The following is a 24,610-nucleotide window of genomic DNA, read 5'->3' as shown; positions in this document are numbered from 1 at the left end:
ATTCTAAAAATAGCTTGCTTCTCAGACAGTCACCAGTTTTCCTCTCATCTCAAATCAAATCGTCAAAGTAGAGCACTTCAAACTTTTGTACCAGCTGAATTTATGTATGTATGCGAGTCTGGCGCTAGTGGCAACCATCGGACGCACTTGACTCTTGTCTTCAGTCAGTTCGGTCAGGTGTTTTGTCTCATTCTGAAAATTGAAAACAATTTGCGTAGAGTTTGATAAAAAAGCTTATTGAAGTCAAGTTTGCACCTGTTTTTGCAACATAGGTCTTGTTTTTCTGCTTGCGAACAAAACTGATTTTCGAATTATAAGGTTTAGTGATTATGATATTTTTGAGTTGGGAATTGCAATTGACTAACTACTATCTGTTCGAAATTCACATTTGATCAATTTTTTCAATAACAGTCTTCGATCTAGCTGTTGTTATCAGTTTCCAAATTGACTTCACCTTGATGTGTCATCCTCTTCATTATTCTTTTTCATTTTCCTACACTTTAAAACATTTCCACTTAATTCACATCCACAAGATTCACTGTTGACCATGAGCAGGTGACATTCAATAGGCACCTCTCCAACTCTGAAGAACTCTCCAACCGACCCGCCTCCATTAGCTCAATACCACATTTTGAGCTAATGTAATTGACTCGTTTCTTTTCCGCTCATTTTTTTCTTTATGCTTCAAAAATTGTGTTATATAAAGAATTACAGAAATTGTTGAAAGCAGCAACGCGGCATGTTATAGCGTAATCCAACAGTAATCATGGAACCGGCTACCAGACATCGTGCCGATATGATTTCATTCTTCACATTCGACTCGTACATCTCAATCGTCGGTGTTGCTTATACGGCTGTTGGTGAGTTTTAGGAACAATTAAGCAATTAAGAAATTAAGAAATTAATTGCGTACAAAATCACTATTGCAGGCCTCTTGGGTGTTTTCTGCAATGTTACAACTGTGATCATGATCTTGACCAATCGAGTATTCCGCCTCTCAGCATACACAATTATGGCAAATGTGGCACTGGCAGATAGCATTGTGATGTTGATTGGTGAGTAAATAAGAAATCTAGTTGAATAGAAATAAAATCAGCAAAAAAGAAGTAGGGGGCACCCGGAGTTGAACCGGGGACCTCTCGATCTGCAGTCAAATGCTCTGCCATCAAAAGAGGGATGCAGAGAAGAGTTGGTCAACAGACCTGATCCCCAAACAAAGAAAACTCCTTTTGGAGAGCAAAAGTCTAGTTTCTCTCTGTCATAATTGTTTGGTCTTACATTTAGTTATTTGGAAAATTTCACCTTTTGATCAAAAACTATATTGTCTCGCTATACTCGAAACTCTGAGTTTGAATCTGAAAGAATTGCGCTCTAAATTAAAATAGGTGTTAATAATAATTGCTGAAAAAAAGAAGTAGGGGGCACCCGGAGTTGAACCGGGGACCTCTCGATCTGCAGTCGAATGCTCTGCCACTGAGCTATACCCCCAGGTGATGAACATTGAAAGCGGTGAAACCAAACATTGGTCAAAACGGGAGTGAAAAGCAAAACGGGAAAAGCAAACAGTTCATTAGTTGCACACTTAACGGAGAGAGATGGGAAAGGTGTATTTATTATGCTTCCGTATTTTTTCTGAGACAGTTTAAAAAATTTTGTTCTAATCAGATATTGAAAATCTAAAGAATCAGACTTGCAAAATCTCGGCCCGGAAAAACATGCACAATTTTTTACAACATTTTGCGAAAATTTTTAATGTTTTTTTCAAAATTAGTCAAAAGCCCTAAGTAGTTTTTATCGATAGTTAAAAACATACTTAGGGCTTTGACTTTTTGAAAACTGACTTTTTGTAAGAAAATCAAACAAATTTCGAAAAAACTATCAAATTTTAAATTTTTGTACTGACACCCGCCCCGGCTAAACCCGTTGCCTATCAGTAAATTATCAATTCAGCCGGCGTCGCATGTGGAATGGATGTGATGTGGCCAAACCCAAACGATCTTACTTCATTTATCCCAAGTTTGGAAGAACCACTCAACAAGGTATACACTTTTTTAAATTCAAATTTCTAACACTGTTTTGTAGGTATCCACGCTTCGAAACGATACCAAAACAGCAGCTGAATCGGAGGGTGGAAATATTCACGCGGTCCTTTCATTCTCTTTTGTTGCTGCATGGACAGCTGGAGTGGTTAGTGTTTTGAGCACAAAATGAGCAGGCAGAATACACAATTGACTCATTGAATAATAGGGACGAATAAAAAAGATTGAATATTTTATTTTGTTCTATGAAATTCAAATTTCCATTAAAAAATCTGAAAATTGGAACAAAACTTTTATGACAAGTAATTTTTTCTCTCCAGATAAGCTACGCAATGCTTGGAATGAACCGATGCATTGCAATTTGCTACTACGGCACCAAAGCAAGATCACTTAATCAGGTGTCCGTTGCAATTCTCTGTTCTGCAAGTACCTGGGTTATCGGAATAGCTGCAGCGTTGGTCGGAACACTATCACAGCCTATGATTGGTATTCAACGTACCATGTGGAGTATCAGTTTTCTGGAACCGAAGCCTCATACCACTTTATTTTTCACTCTTCTCTGCGCTGCTAATCTTATCGGACTTTGTGCACAATGGGTGTGTTCGACGTTAGTCCTTCTCAAAATACGTCAAGTAAAGAAGAAGATCAGCAAGAACAAGCTTAATCAGAACTCAGCGAACAGATTTCGTAAACAGGTAACTTATTTAATTAGGGTCATTCATTTTTATTCCTGAATATGTTCAGGCTCGTCTTACATTCCAATTCTTCTACCCATCAATTCTCTGCACTATTTCCACATTTCTATTTTTCATCAAACCATACGCGTTTGAATATCTCTCCGGGTGGCAGCTGGTTATCCTTCATTTGGTTTGTTGAAAATAACTTGGAACTATATAAAATTCTAATTTGTAGCTCTGGCTCTGCAACCACACGTGTAACCCATTCATTTATGCATATTTCAATGATAGAATGCGAATGACATACAAGGAAATCTTGACTTGTGCAGCTATCCGATATCAAATAAGGAAACGAAGGTCGAGTCATCCATTCAGAATGCACGGAAGGCATAACGTATCGAAGTGAGTGAAAAAATAGAACTAAACATCAAAACGTGTTACTTTCAGACGATCCAACGCGGCTGGAATGAAATCAACACGTATATCAGCCAGATCTGGTCGGACGAATCGAGACGGAAACTTTGTGCGGAACTCATTGCAGATGCAGGTAAATTTTGGAAAAGTGGTATTCAAAAAGAGTAATACTCGTATGTTCAGAGTCGTGACTTCGAGCAATTGTGTGAATTCATAATGAGAGTGAATCCCTTGTACGATTCGAGTGAAGGTTGGAGGGAAAGCAGTGATGATGAACCATTCCAGCCAGAGGTGAGGATTGAAACATGGTTCAAAAACCAAAAATACTAAAATTGAAGTTGTTTTAAAGCTCCAAAAACTTAAATTTTCTCTCTAGGGATGACCTCCGAGTGCCTGTGGATTCAGAGGACCTGATCTATATCATTGAATAGCTCAAATCACGTTGATTTTAAATATATATCTAGTTTTTGTCTTTATGGTCTTGTATTTCAAAAAAACGATACAAAGTTTGGACCACTAACACACGTCATACGTTGTTTTCACAAGTCAGAAAAGTAATGACTTGTCAGTGGTCCAAACTTTGACCTCTTTTTCTTGAATACCGTACCTCGAGGGCTGGAACAGAATATGTATTTGAAATCCGCGTGATTTCAGCTTTCCAATGATGTAGGTCAGGTCCTATAACTTCACGGTCATTCGGAGGCCTTCCCTTGTCAGTTAGCTGTATTACGTAGTTTCTATTGTCTTAAAATCTATGAGAATAGAAATAGCTCCCTCGGGTTTAAAACGTAATATACCAACTGATCATTGTCAATAATATTTCTATTTCTATTTCTATTTAGGAGTATGTGACGTCTTGTCTGTGAAATACACCCTTTGGGAATCACTCAATATTTTCAAAATAATATACTATTTTCAGTTCACTAAGGAACTGGAGTCTGCTCACAATCAAGGTGGTGGCTCATCTCGGTTCGATAGTGAAAGAGAAGCCAAATCGATTGTACTTGATTTGGGAAGACAAACTGTGGAACACTGGGTAAAATTTGCGAAGAAAGCTAGTATCTAAAAGCTATTATCTAACAATTACAAAAATAAGACCAATTCAAATTTTCTGCTCGATGATCTCATTCAACAATCTCATATGTTTATTTGCCTTAAATCCCTTCTTATTTTCAAATTTCAATCTCAAACCTATCCGTTTTTCTAAAGTCCATATTTCTAAACCTTGTGTGAAAAGTTCTTGTGTTTTCCCTTTTAAAAAAGAATCTTCCAGCCCCCGTGTTGCGTGCCCCCCGAGGAGAGCGTTTTCTCCACTGTGATACTTGTCTCTAATTGCATAGTTCTCGGTTTTCTGTCTACATCCGCCCACGTTCATTACACTATCAAAACTAGACTATGCGTCTTGAGATGTATTATATTTTTTTCGAAGATAATAAATCATTAAAAATTGTCAGTCACAGAAGTTTATTAGATTACAACAAAAGTTAGAACGAAAGAATGATGTGACGGAAGAAACGAACATTTCGGCAAAGTTGACCAGAGGGAATGACGGATACGAGTAGATAATTACAAGTTGGCAACACGTGCTGGAAATTAGAGAATTATGAATTGTCAAGTGATCTGTTATCAAATGATCACAGATTATAATGAAGTACTCACGATCAGTTGGCTCCGGAGTGCGGGGTCTCTGGAGTCCCGGGACTTGCAACGTGGCGATTGGTGCTGCCGCTGGAGTTTGGGGAGCTGGCTGACTAGTAACCACCGACGATCCCTCTCCATTGTTGATGGAGGTTGGCTCGATCACTGAAATTTGCAATTTGAGAAACTCATTGTTTTAGTTTTAAAAAGCTTAATCCCATCTATGTACTTTGATAAACAATTCTAAGATTGGCAACCGGATTAGACAGATGACCTACCATGGATCTTGACGTCGGATTCGGAGTCGAGAAGAAGACGCAGGCAGTTTCCCATTTCAGTCGTCGAATGGAGAAAAGAAGGATGAGAAGAATGAGCTGCAAAAAAGAAGCACATGAAGAGATTAAGCGCATTGAGGACACGTTTTGGTGGGAAACAAAAAAAAAGATTTAGAAGGATACCAGTTTAATCTGGGAACCCAGATTTTGTGGCGTCTGACTGTCAGAGTCAGAAAATATACTTGGAATGAAATGAAGATGTGGAGAATGGGAGGCGTGGCTAATGGAAAGCGGAGGGTTGGAGTTTAGACGGATATTTTTAGCCTTTTCATGAAATCAGAAAGCAAATTAAAGGGTGCGATTGTAAATGGACAGTTGGTAATATGAACCTGAACATTTGGATGTTAGAGACAGACACTAGATGTATCTAGGCTGGAAAGTCAGAAGTTTAAAAGAAACTTGATCAATAGATAATTCGAAGTGTCTTGGGAGAAAGAACATTGATCATTTTTTCGAAAATGAGAGAAAGTTAGTAAAATATCACGTGTGACTTGTGTACGGACAAACTATATGTATAGGAAACCAATAAAAACATAATTTCGAAGAACTAATAGTTTCTTCGAAATGTTTCTTCTTGTTTCTCGAAAAATATACTGTCTCGAACACAAAAAAAGAACTGTAAAAGAAGGGAAGTCTTTGGATGGAGATGCGGCTTTCAAACGATGTTTAATCTTGGTTATAGGTACTTTCGACCACGGGGAGTCCATTTCTGCTATCAAAACGGGCTAAAACGGGCTAAATGTCTGTACGAGCCAAGTTATGAGCTTTCAAACTTTTCATTTGGTTAAGCTTTATGAATAGAATTCCGAATCGGCAAATAGTATACGCAAGATGTTCTCATTTTATAACGTACAGGCCCAGGTGAACCACTGGGGAACACAAATGGAACCGCGGGGTGGCGTATATCCGGCCGATTTAGGGTTCCATGTGAAAAAGCCAAACCATCTGAAAAGTTTGAGACCTCATAACTCAGTTCGCGGATTCATTTAGCCGGTTTTGGTGGCAGAAATGGTCTCCCCGTAGTCAAAAATACCTATAACCAAATTTATAGATCATTTGGAGGTCGCGTATCCAAAGACGTTAGATCGAGTTTCTGTGTTTTCCTATTGCAGAAGTCAACTAACGACTTCAGAACCTTCACGATATCACCGAAAATTTCGAATTTTTTTTTCAAAAATTGAATGTTTTGTAACTCGTTGATTGTCAGAAGCGGATATATCAACTGACTCTATGCTTCTAACATGTTTTGATTATATGCATTGTTAGAGAGGTGTTGATGTTAGAACGACAGCCATAATCATCAATATGAAGAGATTTTCAAACAAAGTGTGTATTGAAAAACTAATTAAAGGTGTGCGCTGGGATTTGGCTGCCTCTAACCCGTCGCTCTTGTTTAACAACAGCTATACACGATGTCTGAGTGACGGAGAAGACTAGGCACGTATTTGTTAATTTTTATGAAAAACAGAATTGTGTGTGGGATGACCAGACAAGATAAAATGGCAAAATATGACAATTGAGTAATATCGAATGAAATTTTGGCAGCGAATGACGTGAATAGTTAATGGAAAACTTGTAATTTTCGAAAAAGAGTGAAAAAGGAATGAGTAAGCCACCAGAGCTTCTGAAATGGCAAAAACGAAAAAAAGTGTCCTATAGAGTAAATACACCTTGATGTAGAATGAGATTTCATCGATCACGATGAAGTTTTTTCGGCCTAACTTGGTAACCAAATGTGTCCAGCTGGCCGTCGAGGGAGAGAAGAACGAGGAGGAAAATGGAAAGTGGATTCAAATTAACGGGTGCCTTCTGACTGCAAAAGAAACCCTTTATCCCATCGTCAAGAACCCTTAGGGAGTCGTATTGTGTGTACTCCCAGGAGTCGAATTAGTCAGGCATGAATTCTCATTTATTTAACGAGAAAGGATTGTTTTGTCTGAATTGTTTTTTTTTAATCGTTAACTGGTGATTATAAAGATTTTTCCAAGACTATTATAGTGAAATCAGAATAAAAACCAATACTAAAAACTTTAATAATCAGACTTGCAAGATCTCGGCCCGGAGCCACAGTCAAAAATGAGCACAATTTTTTCTCAACATTTTATGAAATTTTTATTCAAAAAAGTCAAAAATCCTATGTGCGTTTGAGTTTTTGTCAATAGTTGAAACCATAGTCAAAAAATTTAACTTTTTGCAAAAAATCAAAAAATGTTTCGAAAAAATTCAAATTTTCAAAATTTTGTACTGACACCTCATTTATTTAAGGGATTATAAAGATTTTTCCAAGACTATTATAGTAAAACCAGAACAAAAACATTAACAGGATTCTTTTTTTAACTTTGAATTCAAAATTTCATCTCTGAAATGTTTGAAATCAACGTCAAAATGGAAATGTCTAAGAAACAGCTGGTTTTGTTTTATTTTTAAATGTAAGTTTAATATTTTAAAGTTACAAGTTATATTCAAGTTATATTTGTTTTATTTTTAAATGTAAGTTTAATATTTTAAAGTTACAAGTTATATTCACTCGAGTACTCGAGTCACTTCTAAATCAAAAATTTGAGAAGAAAATCATATTCGGTCCAAATATGATTGGATTTCACGGAGCTTCTCAGCTAAATCAAGCCGAACTAGTTTTGAATCTCCGAGAAGCACGCTCTACTGCAGTTTCTACAGCAGGTGGATAATCACGATGTTACCCTTCAAAAACGAGTAGAGATGTCGAAGGTTCAAGTTGAAATTTTGGTTCAACAAGAAAATTGTTTTTCTTCTTTGAACAGAATTTGGGTATCACTATAAGTAATCATAAAGGACATTTTTGTGGCACTGAAAATATAAGCTCCATAAAGTTCTACCTCAGCAAAAACATTAATGCTGACAAGTCTACACAAGTCAGGGGAAGTAGATTTGATTAAAACTGGTAGGAAAAAAAAAGAAAAGTCGCACTTTATCTCATTTCTGATCAACTAGGTAACATAAAGGAGGGCACAATTAATATCTGGCAACTGTTATTGACTACAATTATTTTGTTGACACTTACTTGAAATTTTAGATTATCACATGCAGTAGACGACGAAAACAATGCGTTAATGGGTATCTGCTGCTTAGAATAATCAAGAAGAAGCAAAAAAAGGAAATGAAAACTGAGACATCACTAGCAACGGTGGTATCGGGTTATGGGAGAATTCTTTGTAAATCATTGCTGTCAGGGTGGTGGAGAAATGCCTTGGATTAGAATCATACAAACTCTACGTGCGTATTTCTCATTAATTCGCGTCAAAAACCAACAAAATCTAACGAATATTTCTTGGGCCGGGTGAAAAGAAAGAGTGTGGGTAGCTGAGCTAATGAATATTCATCTTCATATCTCTTTCGTATAACAGAAAACAAAATGACAAAGAAATGTGAATAGAGTTAATAGGGCCTATTCTTACTGATATCGTGAGGAAGGTGCTCATATTTTCAAATTATTGTCACAGAAAATCTGAAAATGAAAACTTATCCAAAAAGCTGGTGAGATTTCAATATTTTTAAACTTAATTTCTAAGCCTGACTGATTTCTTCAAACTTTAGTTCCTGAGAAAATTGAAGTGGTATTTCAATCTGTGAGAAATCGAAAATAATTGCTTGGAAACCTAGGCATAGCTCTGGGCTCTCCAACATTTTGTGACTGATTAAAAATTTCAAGTGGAACAAATTGTGAGTGAACTTATGTAGGGTGCACAAATTATCGAAGCATAAGATATATTTCTTTCTAAATTTTGAAAATTTGTCACACTACATTGTCTGAGCCGGAACTAAAAAGAAGCATACAAAAAATTGAAAGAATAAAAAGATTTGTCATATAAAAGGCTTACTTACCTTATTTCTTTTGTTTTCTATCCGTCAACGTCGTTCGTTTATTCACTCATTCGTCGTGGCGGGTCGCTGCCAACAGAAATCTCTATTATTTTCTCGTCTTGCCGTGTGCATAACGGGCCAGCCGATGAAATATGTCGTGACGAAAATTTATAACCAATTATACTTCTCACTCTCCGACTCCATTTTTTCTTACTTGAATATAGACACACGGGTGTACCACATGCTCAAATCGCTGCCATAGCAACATCTGTTTTTTCGGAAGAAATAATTTTCGGTGACAAGCCTTGCAAACGTTTAAAAATAAGGAGAAATATGAGAAAGGACAAAAAAATACATATATCGATTTGAATGACATCTTGCTGCATTCCTTCTTCAAGGAAATCCTACTTTTCTCGAAAATCCATACTTGCCAGACCATTCCGATAAATTAATCAATTGATTTGCCGCATTATTCTTGAAATCCAACAAAATTTGTACAGAATCATTGTGCTATTACACTTTTTTCCGCCTTTATCGCTAAAATTAATGCGACAACTTCCCAAACATCTGCATATCGTTTTGCCTTCATTTTTCCCTTTCACTATTTTGTAATTTATTTTTCCAGTCTAGCTATCTGAATTTTTCTAGTGTAACTGAAAATAAAACAATCGCTTCGCTTGATGGTTGGCCCGACGAGGGCAGATTTATTTTTGCAACCGCGCTCTATTGGCAAGTATGGTGCATTTTTTGCGTCACAGTGAACATTCGAGCTTATGCGCATTCTATACCAGATATATAAACTTGAATGTTCAACGTGACGCAAAAATATACCATTTTCATCAATAGAGCGCGGCTGCATTGGTAGCCTTGGCGTCATCGTGGGTTGAACCAATACTGAAAAGTTGTCGCGCCATCGATCCCTGGAAATTAACTTGTGTTTGTCATTTTCTGCATCTTCTGACATTGCATACACAGTTATATCTGACTGTGAAATATTCCAATTAAAAAACTGTTCAAAAATTCTGGTTTAAAAAGTTTTATTATTCAAATTTTACAAAAAAAATCAATAAACGGGAGAAGTTGATTTTGAAGAGTTGTTTCGAATCATCTCAAGTAAAATCTGAAAAATAATTTTAGAAAGTAACGGAATCAGCTGATTCAAACTGGAAAAAACAATAAAAAACACAGCTTGATAAAAAATAATGATTTATTGATCTTTGAGAGTTGACTAAATAAGATAAAACATAATTGATTATAAATAGTGATTGGGATAATTCAAGTTGAAATGGTTAAAAAAAACGATTTCGATTCGTAATCGTAATCGGTACATGAATAACATATAAAACAAAAGAACGTAACAAAGATTGAAAAGTTACAAAGAGAGCCATAAAAAATGAAACAAGTTAAGAAGAGCATGACAATGAAAGCGAGACAATCGGGACAAGAGAAAAGTGGCGGAATAGGAAGAGGAAGAGGGGAAGAATTTAGAACTCTTGACCTCGGACGCTATTGAAATAGCTGGTTGGGTCCGGGTCAAAGAACCGGGGAGCTCTGCGCACCTGGATGGGTTCCACAGTCTCCACAATATCTTTGAATTCGGAGAAACTTTGATGCCGGCGACGGAGCTTCCTCTTCATTGATTCCTTTGGCAGCCTCATTGCCTCGATGACCGACATCTTCGGTCTTTGTTGATCGATCCATCCAGCAATGAATCCATTTTGAGATGCGGCAGGACGGAAGAACGGCGCTGGGTCGACTGGGGTCTCCTCGTTGAAGACGTCGTAGCACTCAAGTCGGAGTGCTGCCAGTTGCAGGCGGAACAGGACCTGCAACTCCTCCTCGTGCACTTCGGCGCACTCGACGATCCACTCGTCGACCAAGACGGCGAGTAGTTGGCGAGCCAGACCTGGAAAAACAAATTGCATATTTTGTATTTTTAAGGTGACTATGTATCTTACCAACAAAGCACTCTCTTGGTGAGTGGATTTTGTCGGTGAGATCACCGATATGAAGAGGGAGCCAGAAGAGAAGGTCCCTGACCAAGTTGAAACGAGTTTCTTCGTCCTCTGGAATGGAATCGTTGTATTCAAGTCTTCCGATTTTGATGTCCATGATGTTGGAGACAACGTGCAGGAAATAGTGATACACCCGTGGATAGGGTGTATCTTTATTGGAGATCTTCCAGACTTTGAATAGGAAGATGAATTTCTCAACGAAATATTCCAACGATGGAATTCTGGAAAAGAATATCATTGTTGAAAGATTTTTGGATTTTGTGGCTTTATATTATTTGAAAAGATTTCTCAAACAAAACTACTTACCTCTTCGTCAAATTGATCTCCTTGACGACCTTCAGTTCCATTTTTCGTAGAGGGAACATCTTTAAGAACTGGGCGAACTTCAAGATGTGGTCCGACTTCGTGACTTTCAGTCCGGAGTACGAAGAAGCCTTGTTGCTTTGATCAAGTGGAGTGAAGGCGGTTCCGTAGCCGGTGTAGAGCTCTTCCGGAGAGAGATTCAGGCAATAATCGGCATCAGGAGCTGAAAAACAAAATGTTATTAACTGTCCGATTGATTTAGTTAACTCACCGCTTCCCCAATTGGTTTCCTTCGCCCAATCGAAGCGAAGAGCAGCTGCCTTGGCGAATGGATCCGGAAGGAAGGAGAGATAATGCTCCTCGACAAGGTTGGAAGTATCCATCGCGAACTTCGCAACCTTTCCGTAGTTGCTCCTCATGATCTTCTTGGCATCTCTGAGCATGGTCCAGTACAACCATTTTGGTGGTGTGGCAGTGACAGCGGTGACGTCCTCCAAATCCTTGCGACGTCCGTCAGCAGAGAATGATCGAGAGGCTCTTTCCTTTGAATTGAAAGAGGGAACGGCTTGCTTCTTGTCAGCTCTAGCTTGACGAGCCTGTCTTTTCGCAAGGCGCTGGATCGCCTTGATGTTCTCACCAGCTGTGGTATTTCTTTTGCTGAAGAAAGACTGGAGCTTTCTGATGGCTGCGGCTTCCTTTCGTTTCTTATCCTCTGCATCTTTGATATTCTTCTTTCGAGTCCTCTCTGCCTCCTTCTCTTGATCGATTCGTGCCTGATCTTGTGCTTTCAAATCTTCTCTCCTTTTCTTCTTCATTGCTTTCTCCACCTGTCTCTGATCTCTTTTCGCCTGTTCCCGAATCTCCTTTTTCACTCGTCTCCGTTCTCTCCTCTCCTCATTTTTCAGCAGTTGTATCGCATCTTTTTTGAGCTTTGCAAGATGCTTTTCCTCAGCCTTCTTCCTCTTTTTCTCCTCCTCCGCATCTTCGTCCACGTAATCCTCATCGCTATCGCCTTCTCCAAAGTCGTCCTTGTTCAGGTTGTAGCGTGGGGTGACCATCCGACTGCTGCGCCTGGAAAAATATTTGTTTGATTAACTTGAATAGTTTGTATATATCGTATGCAATCTGTTGTATTTCTCAAAAGTTTACCTCGGCTTGGATGCTTCAACCGCCTCTTCTCCAACGGGCGCGGCTGATTTCTTTGCAGCTGGCTGTGCAGAATAACCTGCCAACGCTCTCGCGTGTGGCGTGAGAAGGGCTTTTGCTCTTTCCATGGGATCTTCGCCGAATTCAGCATTCCTAAGAGCACCTAAGAATTGCTCCAATGAATCGTAATCTGCTTCGGAGAGCAAATTTGTGGGGGGTAGTTGAACTTCTGTTCGTGATCGAAGTGGAGTCTGATTGGAAGTTGATGGTGCTCCAAGGGAGACGGTGGGATTTCGTTGAATGGCTTCTTCTTCCTCTGATGATTTCGATCTCCTCTCAAATACCTCCTTGCGGCTCATGTGGGCGGGACGAATCGACGGTTGAGCCTGGCGTGGCAAAATCGGTGTTTCGTCCATCTGTGGCATCACCAACTTCTCGACATTCTTTGGTCCCCCATTGTGGCCGTTTGTGGCTTGAGCTGCGTTGGGAATCGGTTTGTCAATAGCAGTGTGACGGTGTAGAATTTGTGTTTGGGCCAACTGTGTCGGCGCTTTCAACGCTTCCAATTTCTTTGATCCGCCAACATGATCGATTGCCTGTACGACCGTTTTCGAGGATGTTGTCGAGTATCCGAGTTGAGCCAGTGCCTCGGAAACCGACCATTTCTCTCCTTGTCCTTTTGAAACCGACGAACTGGAACTGGATCCTTGATCCGAAGTGGTCGGTTTCTTCTGCCTGGGTGGAGAATCGTCGAAGACTGGTCGAACGTTATGCCGTTTCGGGGTGGCTTTTGACCGTTCCGACATCTCATCATCCGGCAGCTCCTCGACTCTCCGCAGATAATCTTCATCGGTTTCACCTTCGTGTTGCTTCCCGTACATGCTCCGGTAAAGCGATAATCTTCGTTTGATGTCGGCGGGAGTTCTGACGGGAGCTTTGGCGGGAGTTTTAGCGGAATTTTTGTCCGTCTTCTCCGTTTCCTTCAATACTCCGCTTTCCTTTTCCTTCTTCGCACGAGTGGACTCCGGATTTTGCTTTTTATGCTTTCTGTAAGTAATTGTCATTAATTATTTAATAATTAAAAATAAAAGCTAACATGGAGTGTATCGTTCCCCCAAAATTTGCGAGTTTATTGCCTCATTTGGTAGATTTCACAAAAAAAAGACAAATTCAAAAGCTTTTCCGGTGATCGCAACTAATATTCGAGAAATTCAGTTGAAACTTTTTAATACCGGCTTTGACAGTTTCTGGCTTAATTTCCTAATACCAACCAAAGTCCACAATTTTTTTGAACTTTTTTGAAAATTTAGAGTAGAAGTTTTTCAGTTATCATACGTGTCCCCCTTTTGATTGAACTTTTATTTTTTAGTCGAAAACAAGACTTTTTCAAAAAAAAATTCAAAAAATTCATTTTTTCGTTCAAAACAGGTCTAACCGGACCGAGCGAGCCGAAAATAAATTGGATTTCGGCCCGGCACCCATCGAAAACTTGAAAAACCAAAATTTTCAACGCCTTCAGATTTTCAGGGGTCTGGTAAGCTGAGGTACACCAAAAATTTATATCCTATCGAAAAACACATTTTTTAAAGAAAAATCGTATTTCTCGAAAAATAGGTTCATTCACCGAAAAAGGTCTTACATTTGTGTTTTCTTTTCTGTGGAATTTTTCGAAAAAGCCAATGAACTCGCAAGCTGTGAACAATCGGAACAGATTCCATGTATGCTTGTTTCTAACTTACCGCTTTGGAGTGGCCATTGAAGATCCTCTCTCCTTTGCTGTGGTGGCAACCGAGAGATCACTCTGGTGATTGACCTTGCCTTCGTTGCTGAAATAAAATAGATTGATAATTTAGAAGGAACGAGGTGAATTACTTACGCGTACTCTTCCAAGCGTCGAGTCTCCTCGTCTTCGTCAAAGGATGGAGCTTCCTCCATCTCTCTTTCCCAATCGGACATTGGTGGCGATGAAGAAGTTGAAGTTTTGGTGGGTGGAGCTCTAAAAAACAAATAATTTGAGTGTTGTATTTCACACATGTCATCCGGCCCAGGTAGGTCTAATTGATGGCTCAAGAGAAAAGTAATCTGAATTATCTTCATCGAAAAGTCCAAAATATTTTTCAAAATTTGCACGAGTCATGCTCGTTCGGTCTGGGACGGACCAGACCGAACCGGACCGAGAGTAATCGTAGTTCACGATCTTGGAGAGTTATTAATTATCTTGATACGATTAAAAAAGCTCTTCGAGAAAGAAAAAGCTGGCAGAAATGGATTTTTTCAGAAAGACCAGGCGCAAGATAGGAATTTCAAAAACGATTTCCATAATCAAAATCTGAATATTAGCAAATACTTACCTCTTGGCAGGAGGAGCCACAGCCACAGGCGACTCATCATCAGAGGATGACTCGTGGTAGACTGGCCGCTTGACGCCGGTCGTCCGACGAGTCGAACGGATTGACGACGATGAATCGGTTGGAGTCTTGGTTGGGAGAGCTCTGAAAAACAAAACAGTTGAGTCGTGTATTTCATTGGTATCATCCGGGTCAGGTCGGGCTGGACAGGGTTGATTGGCAGCTTTGAAGATAGATATTCTGAATTTTACTCAATGAAAAGTGCAACTAAACTCTCAAAAAAATCGCACGAGCCATACGATCTTTGATTTGTCCGGACCGGCCTGAACCAGACCGAGAGCGATGATAGTTCACAATCATTTGAGTTATTAGTCAATCTGATACGATTTTTTCAAAAAGAAAGTTATTTGAGGAATGGATTTTCTCAGAAATAGACCTGGCGCAAGGTAGAAATTGCGAAAAACCGCCCGATTTCCACAATAAAAATCTAATTTTTAACAAATACTTACTTTTTGGCAGTAGAAGTCATTGACGTTTCATCGGAATCGGATGAATCTTGGCGGGTTGGTCGTTTTACGCATGTTGCACGGTGAGTTGAACTCATTTTCAAGCCTGAATGTATAAGGTCAATAAATTTATGGGACAGAAATGTTAAAAAATAAAAATAAACAATTAGAAAAGGAAAGACATTATCGGAAAGTAAGAAATTATCTTGGGGCAGTAAGAAAAAAACCATTTTCAAACCTTCGCGGACAAAATGTATGTAGGAGCGCATTTTCTGCGCGATGGAAGGGAGAGAGTGTGAGGGATAGAGAAAGAAAGAGAGGAGGACACGTACACTCGGTAGACGTTGGGCGAGCGCGGAGAAGGAGGAGACACAGACATACCCGGGGTGGTCAGAGAGAGGAGAAGAGGTGTAACAATGGGAAACATGTAAATATTTCGTGATTTGAACAGTATTATTACAGACAGATGGAGAAACAAAAGAAACAGAGAAACAAAGAGAAAGGATAGAAAATAATAACGTAGATTGATTGAAGGAGGGCGCCTTGAAAACTAAGCTCAAGATAGAAATTATGTTTCGAAAGACTCTGTATCTAGGAATAACTATCTTCAAAGAAAATATGATTACTTTGACTAACTAACATTAAAAATGACATGCTAAGTTACAAAATTATATTCTAAACATGGAATAACATTCTTAAACCACAAAAAACTAATTAGGATTGGCATTAAAGCCTTATCAAGAGCTGATATACCTAATCATTCAAACGTTTTCTTAGACCTAACGTGCCCTAGATTGTCTAAATCGTTAATTTTGAAATTTGTGAGATATTGCAAAGACTTTTCTTGGCAAGTAAGAAACAATTGATCGTGGAGGGGAAGACTGGATGCGTGCGTTAGAGCACCGCACAAGGCGGAAGAGGTTTTTTCCCAGAACCATATTGTAACTGTGTGTAGTTGGCATAGAAACTGGCCTGTCTCACCCTCTCTCTAGCCTACACACAACCATAGTCAGGGACCTTCATCGTCACATTTACGTGCAGTGCTATTGGAGAGGTCCAGGGAGACGTTCTGTGTGACCTGGCAGCTGACACTGTCCGTTGCCTCAATAATGATTGGATGACCACGGCACTGTAATGGCTAAAAGTCTGTTGCAGTGGCTAGGCAACATATACTTCAAACGTTGTTGATTTCTTGGCAAAATACAACATTATTTGATTGGAAAAAGAAACGAATGTGAGAGGTTGAACAGGGAAAAAACTTTATTGATGCAACACTGACTAAACAAGAATAGATTAACAAAGTTAATATTGTCAAAATGAAACAATCTCTATGAAACTATTGTGAGGGTAGCAACAGTTAGCTCAATAAAGGACCAAAGACAGAACGGGTGTTGTACAAGAATTATAGGCAGCGTCCTGTCCTGAAGGAGCTGTAAAGGCAATACTGATTCGGCAGGAAAACAAGACGGATGTCATAAAAAACCGTATAAAACGGATAAATACTCGCGCTAGCAAAGATGGCACAGGAGAGCTTATATGTGCTGCACTTGTACACCTGAACTACACTCTAAACGTTACGGAAAAAGGAAAACTGTCTCGAGATGATCGGCGTGACGACCGTTGTCAGAATGGAGGTAAGGGACACTATGACCTAAACGGTTACGCGACCGCATGCATGCGACGGCATACGTGACGGCGAAAGAGCGTGTAAAGGTCGGAGGAATTGGGTCTATTGGAGCGCGTTTGCAGAATTTTAGAGTAAGGGGGTCCAATAAGGAACCTTTGGCTACAGAAACTTGGTTCAAGCTGTTGTCAAGCAACATTCAATCGTCTGAAGGAGAAAACGCACGTTCTGGAATCAAAAGTCAACCATAATCCAGGGTTTTTATATGAAAAACCTTGCAGATGCAGCTAAAGAACAAGCTGGGTAATTCAAATGTTATCTAACTCTTTTCCGATGACTTTACAGACTTTAACAAGCATTTCACCATACTGATCACTATTCTAACGGGTCACAGCTTTACCTTTCTACGTTTGTTAGCCGTAAAGCTGTCTGGGAAGCGAAACTCTGAGATGATGAGAATAAAATCTGAAAAGTGCTTCAAATTGAATGTATTAACAATAGTGTTTCTATAATGAGCAAATCAAAAGTTTATGATTTTCAAATCGGAAAGCGTACTAGGTAGCAATTTTTTGAAATAATTCATCCTTATGTATCATCCACAAGCTAACTTGATCATTTTACAGAAGAAATTTTTTTTGTTGTATTGTTGAGTGTTTTTGGCATTCTAATAAAGTTGGGTATGTTGTAGAAAACTCCAATCGTAAGCTATTCTTTTCAATTGCTGAAAGTTCAAGATGAATTTTTTGTAATTTTTCTCAAATAGTGCTTTGTTCAGTGGTATTTGGCGTGAGTCTTGATAACTAGAGAAGGACGAGCAGACTCCGCTTATATGGCACATTCCAACCCGATTGCATCTTTTTTTATATCATGAAACTTTTTCTAGTACGACACAAGAACAAAAAAAAGATAACAATTAGCTATAAGGTTTTCTGTATGTCTTTCCAGTTTTTTGTTTTGTGATTATTTTTCGTACTGTTCATGGTTGTTCAAAAATATTGTTCTTTTTTTATTAGATGTTTAATCTTTTTTTTTGAAGTTTTTAACGTTTTTTATCTTAAAACAACAATTCTGAACTTTATAAGTTCAGGTTGCCATAATAGCCCGCTCTTCCTTCCTACCTTTTTATTTTTGTAAGTTAATGCGCGTATGACTCTACCTTTTTTGAGAGTGCAAAAGACTAGAACGGGAAAAAAGGATCAATGATAGTGACGGTAAAGTTTTCAAAACCACACGCACACACACTATGAAGGGACTGCGTTGAAAACTTCTATTAGTGTGATTTCCCGTATCGAATTGAGAACTTCTAAAAAAGCTTTAAGTGAAACGAGTTTTAGTCCCTTCTTTGACAGTTTTCAATTTAATATGACTCAACGGAACCCTTCCACTTGGTTCTTCTTGTTTTGAAAATGAAGTATTGGTACTGTCAGTCTCTTCAACTTTAAAATATATCTGTCTTCCTATTCAATTTTCACCTTCAACATTTGGAGACTTTGTATTTAGCTGCTTTAATTTCTCATTTTCTCTATTTTTCAGCAAAAACCATCTGAAATTTTACCTATGAGCCACCAAAATGTTGGTTCAGTTACGCCAACAATTAGTGTTTTGTTTGATTGTCCTGTGACTTTTGATAATTACGGAACGAGGATACAAATCCGTTTGTGGGTTTTCATATTGCATGCCACATTTCCTATTAGAACACAAAAGAATGGAAAATGGTAAGTAGCAACACCTTTTTTGTGTGAGACTCCAGTTGCTCCTGTCGTAGAGGTGTAAATCGAATTATTGATGGTTCAAATTATTGAAACTTTTTTGGTTGTTAGAATGGAACCAAAAATGTTTACAAAATCCTGAAGTATGAATGTTTTTCGATTTCGAGTAAATTATTTCAGTGAAATTATATTTCTTGGATGTTGTATCCTGTTTTCGAGTTATTCGTAATGTCACGGCAGTGGCGAGAAGCGTACGTTCAAGTGTGGCGCAATCTTTTACTAATCAAATTCCAATAGAACAGTAATACTGTTTTATGCAATAATGATATAAAACCAGTTTTCAGGATTCTTCTGTTTATATTTGTTCTCTCTTTGTTTTTCATTCGATCAAAACGATTATCATTTTTTTCACACTTTCTCTCCTACAGTTCCATCCGCAGATTTACAGTTCAAAACAACAATTTTTAACTTTTGAACTTCAGGTTGCCATAGTAGCCCGCTCCTCCTTTTTACCTTTCATTTTTTTGAGATAATGCGCGCATGCCTCTACTCTCTTTGAGAGTGCAGAAGAATACAACGGGAAAAAAGGATCAATGATAGTGACGGCAAAGTTTTCGAAACCACACGCACACACGCTATAAAGGAAATCTGCGTTGATACTGTACTGAAAGTCTGCAAAGTGTGATTTCCCTTATGTGGCGTTTGGAGTTGAGCTCTCTCAAACCAGTTTTAAGTCTACAGTGTTCTAGCCTTTTCCTTGACGATTCTCAATTCCGTTTTACTTGGCTCTCGTCTTTTTTGAAAATGACGAATTAGTACCGTCAGTGACCGTCAGTGTCATTCAATTCCACTTTGATAATTCAGCAACTTTGTTTTTCAGTTTTTTCATTTAACATCTGTCTCTATTTTTTGGAAATAACAATCCCCTATTTTTCGTTCACCCACCCGCTCACAGTACTCAGATGGTAATCAAATTACAGTCAAAATGCAAGCGACAGTCTTTCAAAGCGTTGGGGAAAAATGCAAAACAGAATGAAATGTGTGCAGTATGACCATTCGTGAAATTATCCTTTCCTCAGTGTCTTTGATTTTCATTTTAGTACGTCGATGAATCTTGGCAGTTTCTGAACTTTATAGTTTCCAGTCATACTTGAACATTCTTCCACTTATCAATAATTATTTTGTAGTTCCAGATGTCAAATCAACAAGGCCAGGAAGAAAAAAATGTGGAATATCTCCCAAATCCACCAGACCGTCAAATGCATATTTGTGAAGAGTATTCACAAAATGCCGAAATGTATCGACGGGGACTCTGGATTCTGTACCCTGGCCCAGGGGAGTTCTACATCCCTCCGTCTCGAAATCCCAACGAGGATCAAGACGGAAACAAGTGAGTCGAATTTTCTATTTGATTGAATATTTTCAAGCTTCTTTTTAATAGTTTTCACATACGATTTTTGTTACAAATCCGATAAAAACTGGTGACGAGCGGATAAATAGTGAAAAAACCCATGTGTCTTGTTTCCTATACAACTAAATGTAAGGAAAAAATTTCAGAATCCCGAAAGAAGAGGTAGGCGATGGCGATGATGGAGATGATGGAGCTGATGGTGGTGCATGCAAAGAGAGAAGCAACTTCCATCAGAAAGAGGAGGAAGACGACGATGAGGATGAAGACAAACCAAAAGTTGATATCCAGGCCAATCTTCCATTGGCCCCAATCCCGGTTTGAGGTAATTATATTTGAAAAATATCAAAATCTTATAGTGCTCATTGACAACCTAGGAAACAGAAGTTGAAATTCTGATATTTATTTACCAAACTTTTTTTCAGACAGACACGACAAAACGCCAGAACCACAATCCCGTTAACATGTTTTGTGAAAAAAATCCTTGCACTTCAAACATTTGAACCAGTCCCGTTGATATCTATTGTTTTAAAAGATTTCCGCTTTTTGAACATTTCAAAAGTTGACATAATGATGAATCCAAACCTTTGCTATCCTGCATATACCTCTCATTTTATACATATTTAACCTCATTCTCATTTTGCTACCTTTCCCGTTGATATCAATTGTTTTGAAAGATTTTCGCTCTTTTAGCATTTGAACCGTTCCCGTTAATATCTATTGTTCTAAAAGATTTCCGCTCTTTGAAAATTTCAAAAGTCGACATAATGATGAATAAATATAATTGAAACAATCGAATAATTAATTACCCAACTTTCTGTTCTGAACTTTTGGAGTCTGGCTGGGCTGCTATCGGAAACGTCTCTTCGTCATTTTAAGTTCTATCTCGTTTCAATGGACATAATCTTTTATCAGCTTTTTTTGGGTGAAAACGGAAAAACGGATTAATAGATGTGAGCGCGGAGTTTTGGGGGCATTTGGGGGGGGGGGGAGCTCAGCGATTCAAATCAAATATCCAAAAGCGTCGATAACACTCCTTTTAGATAGAAAATCCATAGGTGATTATGTTACATATTACCTTCGTCTCTTTCTCTTTCACTGATTCCGTTTTGGAACGCATATCTGATACTAGTGTATTTGACTATATCTAAAAAGTTATTATCTGTGTTTCTTTTTTATTTCAACTTTCTATGATAATATGACTCAAACAAGGAAACCATATTCACTTAGCATTGTTTTGTCAGACTAAAAACTTCCGCTCATTTTGTTCCTTATTTGAATGTTCTCTAGTATTTTCTCCTTACCTTCCAATTGATCCAGAAGTTAAAAATATATATGCTTCATTGAGTCTCATATTAACGTTTTACATTTAAGAGTATCTATATTACATTTTAAAATAACGATTAAAAAACAACAAAATTAAATTAATCAAAATGTGGAAGTTCGTCATCAATAGACCAATAGTATTGCTGCTGCGCAATGATTGCTCTGATTTCAACACGAGCAGCATTCATGATTTCGATGACTCTGGCTGGTGTCAACTGAGTCAGTTCACTAACTTTCTCAATATGACCAGTGTTCTCCTCCGGATTTTTCCAGTCGTATTGCATTGAAAAAATGAACATCATTTTCTGTAAATAAAATTGATGAAATTAAACATAGGAATGACGTAGAGTTTACCTTAAAACTGTCCAGGTCTTCATATTCGAGTTTGTTGAATGCATCCTCAATAGCCTTGTTTATTTCTTCCGGTGTTGGTAGTCGGACGTTGAAGTTCTGAAACATTTTGAAATTTCTATTGGCCATAAAGGAAATATGTATTAATTACTCACCGGTTGGCTTTCATTCACATATATCAAATCAGATACCATTTCTGTGAAATTTTCATATCCAGTTTGCCGTCTGAGCTTAAGCAGTTGGCTTGTCCTCAATCTCAAATTGCTTAACAATTCTTTTGCAAAAAGTTTCTTCTGGCTTTTGTTCGAAATTAACATGATCTGTAAATTCAATATATGATATTGATTGCTAACAACTACTAGTTACTAGATTCGCGATCTGTCTGAATTCCGCATCAATTTTTCGTAATTCTGCATCTGTCAATATGTGGTGATAATGTCCAGAGAGCCTCCGTCTCAATATGCAATTGTTTTGATCTGTGAGGAGAGTATCTAAATCGTCCGGCGTAATTATTCTATGCATCTGGAAAAAGAAAAAATAGAGAAACTAGAAGAAAAAATTAATGACATCAGTAGTGAAATAAATAAATAAACTTACACACAACTGATACTTCCATTCGATATAATTTGGAATCAGCGTTGTCATATATCGAGCGGTGTTTGGAGGGATCGAGGGATCTTCTTCAGGTGGTGGCGTCCGATTTGCTGCAGCCATTCTGTCTATGGCTGCAACTAGTTTTGCTGCCCATTCAGGGTTCGTTTCAGAATATTCTACAGGTTTAGGTGTTGGAGGTTTTTGGATTTCTGATGGATTCGGAGAAATCGGGGTAAGCTGTGGTGGATTTTGATCGTAAACATGGATGGCACAGCCAGTGTCAATTGGTTCTTGCTTGATTTCGGTAGTTTCCAACGGGACGTCCGGCACCACGTTTATTCTTGGTTTTTTAGTCGTTGGTCCTTCAAGGATTATTATATCTGGCGAATCATCAGGAGCAGGTTGCGTTGAGTATTTCGCATAATGATCTAAATAACTCTTTGCAAGCCTCATCGGAAAATAATGCTCGAAAAATGGCGGTAACATCGGAGTAGACTGAGGTGGCTCATCGTAAGTTCTCTTCGGTTTTCTTTTAGGAGGTTGTTGAATAGGCAGAAAGCGTTGCTTTTGTGGATTATGTGGTTTGAGCTGGCACCTTTGTTTTGGCGGCGGAGTCCTTGGTCTTTTGAATTTGGCGTCATCGTTAAAGTGACTATTTCCATAAAATGGCAAAACGGGTGGGTGGCTCTGTTGGCTTGGATTCTGTGGTTTTTTGAATGTCGAGTCATCATTTGAGTGACTGTTTTCAAAAAATTGCAGAACGGGTGGTTGGATCTGTTGTTCTGTGGTCCGCGGTTTTTTGAATTTTGAGTCATCATTGAACTCATTGGTTCCAAAAAATTCCAAAACAGGTGAATTATACTGTTGGACTGGAGTCTGTGGTTTTTTGATTGTCGAGTCATCGCTGAACTGACAGTTTTCAAAAAATGGAAAAACAGGTGGTTGGTTCTGTTGTTCTGGGGTCCGTGGTTTTTTGAATTTTGAGTTATCATTGAACTGATTGTTTCCATAAAGTTGCCGAACGGGTGGTTGGCCCTGATGAATTGGGGCCAGTGGTTTTTTGAATTTCGAATCATCGCTGAACTGACTGTTTCCATAAAATTGCAAAAGAGGCGGTTGGGTCTGTTGAACTGGATTCTGTGACTTTTTGAAATTCAAGTCATCGTTGAATTGGCTCTTTCCATAAAACTCCAAAACTGGTGGTTGGTTCTGCTGTATAGGAGGTGGTTCCTGTTGAACTGGAGTCTGTTGGGGTGTGAAGACCGTTGGAAAAAAAGCCGTCAATGGTGGGAGCAGTTGAGCAAGCTCTTGATGTTGCATTTGCAGTCTTGGCAGAGGTACTTGCAGTCCTAGAGGAGGTAGAAGAGTCGACATCGGAAATAGCGTCGGAGGTAGAAACGATGAGGTCATACTTTTGGATTGGGTTATCAGGAGATAAACTGAAAGTTTTTTGAAGTTAAGAAAGTGTTCAAGAACGATATATCTGGTTGAAAGGGAGGAATGGAGCAGATAAGTTATTTACATCTAAAATGTGTAGTAGTGTTCGAAAAAAAAAGACATATCTGGACAATCAAATGAGTGCGAGAGTTGTATTCATTGTGATAATGAATTGAAAGTTATTTATATGGAAAGTTACTTATTCTCTAGGTGAGTATTGAACATTTTGCATGGTAAAGAAGTTAGGTTTGTTATGGGAAAGTGGTCTCACTGGACTTCCTTCATCTTATCTGAAAATAGAAGGTATGCACACTGCGTTATGTTTGTGTGATTTTAGAACGTCTATTTAACAGATGTTTTCATTCCAAAAATAGGGTTTCTATTAGTTTCAACGTCCCGAATCCAAATCCGCATTCCTATTAATCTTCAAAACGTATTGGCATCATAAATCTCCGGATAATGTCAACGAAGGTAAGTTCTCTTTCCGAGATTCGATTAGTCATGCACTAATCCAAGATGTCACTATAACTAAAATTTCGAAGATGGATTTACAACATCCTAGGTCAAAAAAAAACAAATTCACTTCTTCTTCTCATTTTTTGACATAACGTATGTGTCATTTCAAAAAAATTCTGAGATCTGTGTTTTGTATCCTAAAAAAATTCGATGTGACAAGGGAAAAGCCAAAAAATCAGAGAATGTCCATGGTGAGAATTTAATCAGGACCCAAGGTGTTACATTTATTGAGTGTGAGAAACAAAAAAGAGTTCGATCTTTTCTCTTGATTAAAACTGCAAAAAATACACACTTTTTTCGGTTGTCTGACCACAGATTATGAACCACTCAGGTTTGAAATGAAAATGAACATAAATTATAATGTGAGCAAGACGTGCGAATCAC

General features: G+C 38.4%; 5 protein-coding genes across 5 annotated transcripts; 2 read left to right on the top strand and 3 right to left on the bottom strand.

Annotated features, from left to right (window-relative positions):
- Positions 1-766: 766 nt before the first annotated feature.
- GCK72_025244 (uncharacterized protein) lies at positions 767-4,196 on the top strand (the record flags this gene model as incomplete). Its single annotated transcript, XM_053736254.1, has 10 exons — positions 767-860; positions 930-1,055; positions 1,951-2,039; positions 2,083-2,187; positions 2,360-2,734; positions 2,784-2,906; positions 2,952-3,118; positions 3,164-3,263; positions 3,314-3,421; positions 4,050-4,196. The coding sequence occupies 10 exons, from the start codon at positions 767-769 to the stop codon at positions 4,194-4,196; spliced, it is 1,434 nt and encodes a 477-aa protein (XP_053579820.1).
- Positions 4,197-4,696: 500 nt separating this feature from the next.
- GCK72_025243 (uncharacterized protein) lies at positions 4,697-5,101 on the bottom strand (the record flags this gene model as incomplete). Its single annotated transcript, XM_053736253.1, has 3 exons — positions 4,697-4,716; positions 4,790-4,933; positions 5,047-5,101. 3 exons carry the CDS (start codon positions 5,099-5,101, stop codon positions 4,697-4,699), a joined length of 219 nt encoding a protein of 72 aa, XP_053579819.1.
- Positions 5,102-10,427: 5,326 nt separating this feature from the next.
- On the bottom strand, positions 10,428-15,359 carry GCK72_025242 (uncharacterized protein; the record flags this gene model as incomplete). The annotated part of the gene is made up of 9 exons (XM_053736252.1): positions 10,428-10,849; positions 10,902-11,179; positions 11,265-11,484; positions 11,533-12,332; positions 12,411-13,454; positions 14,147-14,233; positions 14,284-14,403; positions 14,759-14,899; positions 15,265-15,359. 9 exons carry the CDS (start codon positions 15,357-15,359, stop codon positions 10,428-10,430), a joined length of 3,207 nt encoding a protein of 1,068 aa, XP_053579818.1.
- A 4,428-nt stretch (positions 15,360-19,787) lies between these two features.
- Positions 19,788-20,326, top strand: GCK72_025241 (uncharacterized protein; the record flags this gene model as incomplete). Its single annotated transcript, XM_003100190.2, has 2 exons — positions 19,788-19,984; positions 20,152-20,326. 2 exons carry the CDS (start codon positions 19,788-19,790, stop codon positions 20,324-20,326), a joined length of 372 nt encoding a protein of 123 aa, XP_003100238.2.
- Positions 20,327-21,426: 1,100 nt separating this feature from the next.
- On the bottom strand, positions 21,427-23,647 carry GCK72_025240 (uncharacterized protein; the record flags this gene model as incomplete). Its single annotated transcript, XM_053736251.1, has 4 exons — positions 21,427-21,633; positions 21,683-21,778; positions 21,835-21,999; positions 22,277-23,647. The coding sequence occupies 4 exons, from the start codon at positions 23,645-23,647 to the stop codon at positions 21,427-21,429; spliced, it is 1,839 nt and encodes a 612-aa protein (XP_053579817.1).
- Positions 23,648-24,610: the final 963 nt, after the last annotated feature.

The sequence above is a fragment of the Caenorhabditis remanei genome, chromosome X (genome assembly GCF_010183535.1).
Source record: "Caenorhabditis remanei strain PX506 chromosome X, whole genome shotgun sequence".
NCBI classification, from domain to species: domain Eukaryota; kingdom Metazoa; phylum Nematoda; class Chromadorea; order Rhabditida; family Rhabditidae; genus Caenorhabditis; species Caenorhabditis remanei.
The sequence above is the reverse complement of the archived record's forward strand: the minus strand, read 5'-3'. Positions and strand labels throughout refer to the sequence as shown.